This window comes from Mesitornis unicolor, unplaced genomic scaffold, assembly GCF_000695765.1.
Source record: "Mesitornis unicolor isolate BGI_N332 unplaced genomic scaffold, ASM69576v1 scaffold55054, whole genome shotgun sequence".
Taxonomy (NCBI): Eukaryota; Metazoa; Chordata; class Aves; order Mesitornithiformes; family Mesitornithidae; genus Mesitornis; species Mesitornis unicolor.
In genome coordinates, this window is record NW_010183198.1 from 1 (window position 1) to 11,112 (window position 11,112).

At 37.5% G+C, this 11,112-nt stretch overlaps 1 protein-coding gene across 1 annotated transcript in view; it reads left to right on the forward strand.

The window, feature by feature from the left end:
- Positions 1-4,674: 4,674 nt before the first annotated feature.
- FAM65C (family with sequence similarity 65, member C) overlaps positions 4,675-11,112 on the forward strand; it is a 30,391-nt gene continuing 23,953 nt past the window's right edge. The window contains exons 1-2 of the mRNA XM_010184019.1: positions 4,675-4,775; positions 8,728-8,874. Of these exons, the coding sequence (XP_010182321.1) occupies positions 4,675-4,775; positions 8,728-8,874 (248 nt within the window). The remainder of the gene's footprint in view (positions 4,776-8,727; positions 8,875-11,112) is intronic.

An 11,112-nucleotide genomic window follows, 5' to 3' on the forward strand; every position in this document is an offset into this window, starting at 1 on the left:
CGTCAAAGGCTTTACTGAAGTCAAGGTAGAAAGTCTCTAAATATTCGTCTACTTAATCACTACTGATTTTGGTTACGCACAGTGAAAAGTGAGTTTCAGTAGAGATGGCACAGAGACAACACAAAGTAATGGCAGATTTGCTTGGCTGTCATGGAGCTGAAGTGGATTTTATAAAACCATGCTCTAAAAAGCTATAGATTCCAGGTGGCAACCCTAAAGTAAAATCTAGGTACTCTGCTATGCAGAAATCCACTTACTAAGATGATTTTCCATATAGGCACAAATATAAGCCACATATTTTACAGTCAAGGCTGCAGTCCTCCAATAAAAAGTTGAGCACATCTGATAATGAGAAAAGAATCATGTCATTATAATACAAAATGAAATAAACTCTTGTTGATTTCCACAACTAGGGGACAGAATGGCTTTATTGTCCTTCCAAGTAAAGCTAATGTAATATTTCAAAATAAAATTTTGTATAAAAATAACAACAATAATCTACAAATGTAAGGAGAAACTTAGCATTAAGCAGTGTAAAACAAATTGTCATGATCACATAATGTATTCAGAATCACAGACATGATCCTAAGACATTGAAGTGATTGAAAGGTTTGTGTTTAGCTACTGAGAAGTTGCTAGTTTGTGTTCAGTTATTGTGTTTATTTTCTATAGTGAATAATAATTTACCTGGTTTCAAACTGGCTTTTATTTTGTTAGGCTGCCACTGCTTGCTGAAACCAGTGAACAGCGAGTACGGACATACTAGTGAGGTGTGTAGCCACTTGTTGCCTAGGCTATCAACTCAATGTGTGTGTGTGTGTCCACATTTCTGATGGAAACAGAAGTCTGATACAGTTTCTGCAGGCACACAACTATATGTAAGTGTGTGTCTCTTAACCAACTGTCATTCACAATTGGAACATCGTAAATTTTAAGGAAATATGAATACCTTACTCTAGCAATAGTTCACCAAATTCAAGTGAACCTCTTGGAAATATTAAAAGAAAAACATTGCTACTAATTTAAAGTACAGAACACAAGCAGAAGTATTTTGCAAGAAGTCAGTGACTCATGTTTTCCTCGTAAGATTGTTGAAGCCATTGTGCCCAGAAACAATTAAATATGTGACTAGGACTGGAAAAGTTTAGCCATAAACACAAACAGACACCAGCTTTTTGTTTGTAGAGGATGAAGGTCATTTGGCTCGAGGAATATCCGAATACTGACAGAGATGAAGCAGAATATGCAGTTTGAGTGTACTTAGTGCTGCATAGAAGTTCAAATGTTTGGCCCTACATGGCTGGATACTTGGTAACACTGAAGGTTAAATGCTCGTAGTCTATTATGGCAAATCATTGGCACATCATTGAAATGGGTACAAACAAACATACTCCTTTAATTTGAACAAAGTACTCTTTTGATTTATATTAAAAATAAATTTCTGAGACCTGAAATCTCAATGTTACAAAACTGCGTGTATTAAAATGTCAGAGTAGATTAGTATCTGGCAGTTTGGAGGTCACTTTAAGACTAACAGTCATTATAAGACTTTTTCAAGACCCCTTGTTTTTTCCAGTAGTTGAGTGTTTCTATTGTCCCTAGCAATAGACTCCTTCATTTTGGCCTGGTGTTTTTGCACTCTACTTGTGCACTCTACCTAGCTACTTTATTCACATTATGTCCTTTTGGGAAAGATTAAACGTGAGGAAGTACCTCTGCTCCTTAAAGTATAATCCCTGTATTTATGAGATTTGAAGACATTGGCCTACACAACAGAGGTTACAGGGTGAAAGACAGATTTGAACTTGGCTTTGTCAGGGGTCCTTATCTGATTTATTTCTGCCTAAAGGGAGAGTTGAATTTGGGATGTGTCCAGATGCTTTTTCTCAGGGGCAGTTATAACATTGCTCAGCACATTTATAAAGACACTCTGGCTAGCAAAACCCTCTGTTTAAACAAATGCATTTATAAATCTCTGTTGCAACTAAAATATTGTCTTGACATCCTACTTGCAATCTTTTACTTGGAAGTGTGAAATGAGCTGTAAGATTTCTAAGTCACTACAAAAAATACACCTGCAGGTGTGTACCAAGAGGTATTTGACTTTGCTGGCATTATTTCAAAGAAAGAAAGATAACCCTGTTAATGGTGCTTTCCTAACATTATTTAGAGTCTCTTCATTCTTATAAGAGGGGACTGTGAAAATGTGCTTGTGAATTGCTTTTGAATGTAGCCGTGCATTTCAGAAGATGACACGGTCAATGGTCTTGAGGACTGAGCTTTGTGCAGCTAAAAAAAAAATGACCCATGAGAATTTTTAAATACTTGTGGCTATGCATGTGAGGACCAATTCGTCTCTCATTTCTACTAATATACAACAGTGCATCTTCTTGAAGTCCAGAATTAGATTTGATTTATAAAAACATGTGTGCAACAGAATCAAGTCTAGGCAATTTAAGCAATTTGTTTCTTTCATCAACTGAGTTTTGAGGGTCTGTACATTTCCAACTTAATTCTTCACGTCTAGAGTTGAGTACCACAGAGTTTTACGTCGGGAGTCTTCTCATCATTTTCCGCTTTCTGTTCCTTGTCAAGGGTCTGCCTGTTTTGGTTTGTGTCATATCTGTACACTTCAAAGGCTTTCAGTCTTGTGCTATGCAGGCTTTAGGTGTTCTATAAATTTAGACAAGCTTTTCCTGCACTTTCTTCCTCCCTTTTACTAATGAACTAGCTTTCCCAGGTTAAAGAACTGAAGAGTAGATCCTGGGAATCTGACTTAGCCTTGATGACGGATGTGGTCAATAACCATGGGGCTATTCCTTTTATTTCTTGTTACGCAATTACATTTTTCAGTAAGCTGCATGTTTTTTTCAGTCTAATGATCCTTTTGATGGGGTGACTGTTCACAGACTTATAAGCATTGGAAAACAGGAGGAAAGCATGGAAAATATTTTGAAATTTCAGCTGTGATGTGATGCAAGTACAATCTCTGATTAAGGATGTTAAGGAGGCATCCTTTCAGAGCAAGAGAATGTAAATGCTGCAGAGTTTGATTACTAGCAATTAAGATGCATCTAAATTTTTCCATGTAACAGATTTCTGTTGATACTGCTGAAGCTGTGGAGTCATGTGGACTTTGATACACTGGCATACAAAATACCTAGCCAAGCCCAACACCTCTTTTGACAAACTAGGTAGCTTGCAAAGCAAGTAGCTCTTTGGCACAACTTCATCATTTTCACATCTTATTCTAAAATCTTTTGCCTGATTTTTGTAGATGTATTCATGAGCTTGGCACAGTCTGTAGAACAGGCAAAGAAATAGGAGTCTTAGACCTCAGCCCAGGGAACTGACTGAGTGACTTCCAATGAAATAGTCAGGCCTCACTGCAGGATCTCTCCTTGTGGAAATTCATTTGCAGCTTTTGTTACTGCTTTGGTCAATAATGATACCTAAAGCATAGTCACTTACAGTAATTCCCTGTACTTGTAAACTAGCCCAGAACTAGCAAAATACTCTCAAATCACTCGTCTTGGGAAGTATATTTAAGCATTCAGTTCTTTATATGCAGTCTGGAAGAGCATTGGGTTAGGTCGCTCTCCAAATTAGCACCAGAACCAGAAAAAGTCTTACCTTGACATTTCTGAGCTTAACTGTAGCCACACTGGTGGGATAACATCAGGCATAGGGTTTGAGTGCAGATGTTTCTTTCCAGTATCTACTCTGATACATTAAGAGTTCACTGTTCTTCAGAGCACATTCTGCAATGTAGGACGAACTTTTGCATGGAGCATCTCCATATAAATCTCCTTATTGGAGTTTGTACTCCACTCTATGGATACATACTCCAGCTTTTTGTTTTACTCGGTTTTACTCAGTTGTGGTGTTTACATTACACCAGCCTGAGGGGGGAAGGAAGGGAATTTTTCTGTATATTAACTGTCTGGGTGATTTTCTACAGCTGCTTTGAGGGATATGTCTGTTACTTATATTGGAACTTGGATTCTATAGACATATGGCAGAGAACACAATTATCCAGAAAGCAAAAGAGTTTGACTGATGGAAAGCAGAAGAGAGCAATCCAAGAGCAATCGTGCCAGAGGAGGAGCATGAACCTGAAATTTACTGTTGAAACCAGACTTCTGCCTTAGGCTTAAGAACCACACTCAGCCAATTCTACCATTGACTTCACTGTGGCTGTGCACAGATGTAAGGAACTGCTTTTTGGACCTGGCTGAGTCTGGAGCTTAAGTATTGTTCTGGCATCCATACTGATTTGGAAATACACTGGTTGGCCTGAACTCCTTAAGCTGTGGGACAATTAGAGGGTTTTTAAAAAATCAGAAATGCAGAGCCTGTGAATTAAGGCTATTCTGGCTTTTATGTAGCAAGTCTGTAAAATCAATCAGAAATTGAAGAGGATATAGGAGATTGCATTTTAGACTGTTCAGTCCCTTATTAATTATATTGTGGATGGCAACAGAGGAAACACATATAGCAGACAAGTCTTCTTTTTCTATTTAGTCTACTGTCTCTTGTTCTGACTTGCCACTTCCATGCAGCTCAGCACTTGCAGCAGCACAAGTATAAACCTGAACTGCCAAGAAGATTTTGACTCATCTTCTCTTTTTTTCTGTTTATTTCAGAAGCTGATAGACTCACTGACTGGCAATCATGTCGGTCAAACTCACATTTGTCTCTCCTGGTGATGGGGGTGGTATCAGCAGGAGTTGTTCCTTCACTGGATTCAGCACTGTGCAAAGCAGAAAATTAGCGTAAGTACACAGAAAGAAAAGCATCTGATTCGGCAACAGACTTTAGGTACCATGAATGTATTTTTTAACCTAAGGCATCTAGGTGTAGAAGTTGTTCCTTAATGTTTATCTTAAAACTATTGAGTGTTATGGCTCACTGATAAATAGCTATGTTTCACACTGTACTATCTTACTACTATACACACTGTACTTCAGAGATGGCTGCATTTCAGAGGTTACGTGTCACGCTGTTAATAGTATCCATTTCTTCTAGAAAAATGAAGGACTGTGATCCTTGCTTCTAGCAGCCTAGTATTAATTGATGTTTTCTGACTAGAACCTTCTGAATAATGATGGTTGTTAAAAATCTCAGAGACATTCAAAAAGATGGGGATGTTAATGGTGAATCCTGGCAAAATACGTAACTGAACCGAACTCAAGTTCTTCTAGAGTTATTTATGCAGAGTAACATTATATGAGAGGAAGGGCTGCTTTCTGGCAATGCCACAAATGAGAGGAAGGGAGGAATACAAACAGGCCAGAAAGGCCACTAAAATTGGCTGCTGTCAGTAACACGTCTATAGTATAGCCAAGTTTGAGTCCAGTCTTCCAGTCTTCAGTCGAGCTCTGTAATTGCTAAACCATCCCACACTGTTTTTCTGTTTTTGCTTATCGTAAGTTGTATAGCATTTCTCTATGTAGAAGACTGTGCAGACTTTACCCTAGAAGTGCCCTTGGTCTTTTTCTGAATGTAGTGATCCCTGTATAGCCTGTCAAGTTCTTTTAGAAGATATGATATATAAATGGAAAATTAATATAATCTCTGACTCCTAGTGCATGCTAGAATAATAAAAAAGATAATCGTTTAGCAATATGATATAGAAATATTGGAAAGCATGCCTCTAAAAGTATTGTACTAAAAAAAATAGTGTATCAGTAAAATACCTGACTCATGTCATAAGTTATCTTTTCAAAGAATTAAATGAATGAATTAACCTTTTAGTTAAACACAGCAAAGTGTTTAAAGTAAACGCAAAAGTAAAGTTTGAACAAAAATGAAATTCCAGCGTGATTGTGATGTCATCAAGGAGTCTTCACACTTGAATAAATTAATTTGTTGTGGAAACTGAAAAATAATATTGGACCTAGAAAAGGTTAGGCATTAAAATCACACCAATCACTGGGATCATGAGAAAAACACTGTCAATAAATTATATAAACAGACTCGTGCTCAAGTACATAGTGGGAGTCCTAGCAGGCAAAGGATCGGCCAGGAAAAGTGTTGAACAGCTGTTTCTTCAACAAAAGGCACAGTTCAGCAGAGAATGATCCAAACAGAAGAGTTCATACATCCCTTAAGATTATTTTTTTACTTTTAGCTGCAAAGGTTTTTTAACCAAATTCCTTTGTTCATGCATTTTTTATGATGTTGCTTTTCATTATTTTAAGTGTTTAGACAGACAGTTTTGATCAGGAATCACCGCAATAAGGAAAATTTGTGTACAAAATACTCAGTCCCAGCTCAGTGAACACCCGAGAGCCTTCCTTAGCAAAGTGAAGAAATTTTTTAATCACCCTTTCTGAACTTATCTCTCCCTCAGGCACTGTTGCAAAACACCGCAGGAGATTGCAGGGGCGTTATGCAAGGTCTGTTCAAAGGGTGACACACAAATCAGGTCCACATGGAGATTTTTAAGCAGATGCTAAATATACTTCTGCATTTCTTTAGCAACTTCCTTTTGAGGCACTCAGTCAGATACACTATTTCATTTTTACTTACAATGGTATCAACAGGAAGTATATCTTATTACTGTTATCTATAAAGTGGGAAATCTGATACTTGAATTAGTAAGTTCACAAGGGAAAGCATCAACATAGCATCTAGCTACTGTTTCTAAAGACCTGTGTCAGTCATTTAACTTTTCTATGAAGTATATGAAAATGGAATTCTTAATGATCTTAACATCAGTGCACTGAGTACGTATGGGCTACATCAGTCAGTAGGAGTTACTGAGGAAAACAGTCAGTATCCATATGCAGTGCTTAGATGTTATACTTCAACTGAAGGGATTTCCTGAATTTAGGATTTCTAGTTTAAAACTCTGAAGGTAAATATCAAAGTCCTTTCCTTTCCAAAAATAAACAAAACCTAGGAGTAATTTGAGCTTTTTAATTTCAAAAGATTAGAGTTATCTTATATCTTCTGTATGATATCTTGCTAATTAATGTACTCATCTAAAGCATGGAACTTGATGCTGTTTCCTTCTTTGCATGAGAGAGTTTTAATAATGACCTTTCTAGAAGACTCTTTCAATTGCTGTTTTTGGCCAGACTGTCCCTTCCAGTGTTATTCCTGTTGAAACTCATTCACTTTGCATAGAATGCTAAAAGATTCATTATCTTACAAAAGAAAGCAATATTAACCTAAGATTCTAATTGAACAGTTATGTTCCTTGGTATAGATAACCTGAGATCCAGATGGTTTGGTTAATTAATACTTTACATTAAGCCATCATAAAAAACCCATGATAATCATTGAAGTGAAGAAGTTAAATATCCAGTAATTTTTGGCAACACCTAATTTTATCATATTTTTTGTACATTATATGTTTAAAAATGGAGTTAAGTGGAAATTTAGCACCAAGATCATGAAAGTAATTACTCAAAGGTTTCTATAATAGAACTGGGGATAGCTCTCAGGTGTGCTGGGCCTAGGATTTAATCACCAATAATCTCTTTAGGCCTTCAGTCACATGCATAGAGCTTAAAACAGCCCGTAGCTAAGTATCAAGCCTGTTGGAGTTCTTGATTTCTCCAGGTGAGGTGAATTTAGGCTAGAGACTGTAAAGAAGGTAGAAAGTATCTCTGAGAGCAAGCAGTTGGCTTGGCTTGGCAGAATGGATAACTTCCTTAGATAATGTTGTTATTCCTCAAGTTACAGGGATTATTAACAAAACTCTATAAAAATAACTGAGGCTTAGAGGAGTGTGTATATATAGAGGTAAGCTAGGGAGGAATCTGACGATGTGAAAAACAATATGCAGAGAGCTCATTTTCTGGTTTAAATGTTGTAGATAGGTTTAACTAATGGTTTAGTGTGTTCTGACGCTTTAGATTAACACAGAAAAATCCTGTGTGGGGAAACGTTAGAAAAGGTATTTAAGTTTGGTTTTGCAGTTGCTTTTAAAAATAAGTAAGTGAGGTGTTAAACACTGAAAAAAGACTGTGATAATTGTATCTTATATGCAATCTGGACTTGGTAATTTGCTTTTCTAAAATGTGGTATGGCTCTAAGCGACCTTTTAAATGAATGGTGAATGCATGCAAAGAAATAGCTATGTTTAAAGGCTTTTTATGTTAGCTTTATCAGTTAGACCTTAAGCAGATCGGAACTTTGTTGTCTTGTTTTCATGAATTGCAGGTGAATTCATAATGGGAATGTCTTTGTCCTGCAGCATGGATTACTTGATCAGTTATGTAGCTGACCCAACAACTGCTGTAAATGTACACCCAGAGACAAGACCTTAGCTAGCTGCCATGCATGTCTGTTAACATAATTGCTAGTGGTATGGTGTTAACTTGTTATAAAAATGAGCTTTTCTTTGTCCTTGCTCTGTGCTTCCCCCACCTTCCCAAAGAAATGGGGACCTGCACAATTTTTCTTTATTTAAAAAGGATAAAAGAGAAGGACTAGAATTCTCAGAGTCTGCATTGGGCTTGGAGAAGGAGATGTGTCTTGAAATTATTATTGTTAGTCACAAAACATTTGCAGCTTTTCTGCACGGGATATTTAGGGCTAGGCCTTTACTTTCTAATGTTATCTCTGAGAGCAGTCTCAGTGTGTCCAAGACCTTTGTTCTTTTGAGTAAACTTATATGGGATTTGGCATATAACTTGTAGCCTGGAAGCTTTGCAGGCTTCTCCTGGGTGATGGGGTTTTCATCTTTCCCGTATTTATTTTCTCTTTCTGCAGAAAGTCTCTCAGCAGAAGTTCAGTGAGATCAAGAATGTCACTGAAGTCCTCCAAGGCTTATAATTCCCTGCAGAAGGGGGCAGTCATCTGGGATCCGAAGCCACTGCAGGTGAAGAAAATTTTTGAAGCTTTGAAGAAGGGACTTAAGTAAGGAATTTCTAAATATTATAATTTGTGTAATTTGCCTTACATAGTTATGTTGCTTAAGTCTCTGTATCACTGTTCTCTTATCTCTTATCTGGTATCTTTAAATGTATGTAGTGACTTTCACAGATACTGGCTTGGAAGTTTCATTCACTCTCAGTCTGCTTGCAAACAAAGTGCTCTGGTGTTTTTGTTTGTTCCCAGCTACACTTCTCTAAGCAGTCAGTGACAGGTAGAACGCTATGGAAAGATTTTCCATCTCTTGAGGAAGGGAGGCTTTCAGAGCATGCAGAGTGGCAGGCAGGAAGGGAGAAACTTGAATAGAGATGGGACAGCCAGACCTAGGGGGTGATTGACAGGAAGTTTCTGGAGAAGGAGTTGTGTGGAGTTTTGCTTTGACTCAGAAAAGCTGACTTAAAATCAAGTCTGAAAGTGAGGGTGTGCCCTGCAAGGACACAGTGGGGAGGCTGGTTAATATGGTTAATGAATAATTTCTATTTTTTGCTATGCAAATAAGAGAACAGTTAAAGTAAAGAGAGATTCTAATGTCTTTTTCATGGTGTGGTTTGCTGGTTTTTTTTTCCTTTTAATAGAACTAAATTCTGAAGTTCAGAAGTTGTCCTTCATCTCTGGGTGGCTTGTTGTAAGGGAAAGTTCTAGCACATCCACCTGAGAACTTCAGTTCACTTGAGATGATGAAACAGAGCTGTAATAAAACTCCATCATCTTATGGCAATGTAAATAACATTATCTTGCTTTAAATGTAGCACTATTTCAGAGTCTTTATTATGGTTGACTGCATAGTCAATGTTGCATCAGTACAGACTTGAGTGAAAAGGCTAAAGACCAATTTTCTCCATTGTCTCTGTCTGGCAGATGTAGGATGTATGCAGCAGACAGAGATCAAAGGATGGGCTGGCAATCTGAATTTAGGGTATTCTGGCTTTGAAGAAGCTGTCAGTTACCACACAGAAACACTGATATAATTCAATGCTTAAATGGCAAACAAAGCATGGATGAGCTGACTCTCTTGGTCTTATAGACAGAAAGGAAATGATGATAAGTGCTGTTGTCTCCATCAGTGATTGAAACTGATCAACCTTTAACTGAGTCCTCAAATCTTATCATACAAAGATACACATCTTAAATTGTTACAGCTGATGTTTATGGGCCTAGCCTAGTATCATAGGAACTACATTTACATGCTGGAGATACTGTAGGAAGATAAAATACCTTTCCCTGGATTTGTAAATCCTGTAGCTCTTTCTGCTGACACTCTACTAACAGTTCCTTCACATATGTTGCTGTCCTCAGAAGTTTGCTACTGTACTAATTCTAATCATAGTTTGTTTTCTTAAGCAAAGAACATAAAACACTGTAATTGCAAACTCAGATGTGTCACATTTTTATTCCAATAAAGACCCTAAAAATATCAGTCAATGTCTTAGTGGATTTAGATTTAAAACAAATAACAAAACCAAATGTTTCTGTGAAGTTTAGAATTTATCAGAGCTTAGAGAGGAGAAACCGTAAAGTGGATCAGAATTTGTTCCCAGTTCTGCAGGGAATGCCATATGATCAGACTCCTGCCAAAACTGAGTAGCTAACTAATTGACTAAAGTAACATACAGAAAACAACTGTATCAAATAGCAATACAAAGTCCAAATTTTAAGTAGATGCAGACTAAGTCCACTTGGTGCTGGAGTGACTCAAATTTTTAGAACAGAAGGTGTTTTATGTGCCTTTTTCTTTATTCTGTTAACCATCTGGGTGCCACTCCATCAAGCTGGCAATTCTAACATACTTAAGTCTAAAAGTGATGAAGCTCTTCTAAAAGGAAAGTGAACTCTTTTCTGCTACCAGCCTTGACCACTTCTGCACTGAGCTGCTAATAGGCAAGTGTGAAGTGCAGACAGCTGAATGCTGGAGCCACTGAGTGTCTTGCGGAAACTGGTTTTGAAACAGTAAGAAAATGAAGTACATCAAAGCAAATGTGAAGAAGTGCAGCTGTCTAAAATGAAGTTACTTTCACTGCTCAGAGACTGTGTCTTATAGTGTAGGACTTACCAGGTGGCTCTTGTTTGCTCTTAAGCATAAGAGGAAAAAGTTACCTAAGTCTGCTCTGTATTAAAAGCAAAGTTGGAAGAAGATGATCTCAGCAGAAATAGTCTAAGGCCCAGTGGGAACTCCTAAGGGACAACTCTTGCATGCAAGCAACTCTATAGAAGCCAACTGGCACA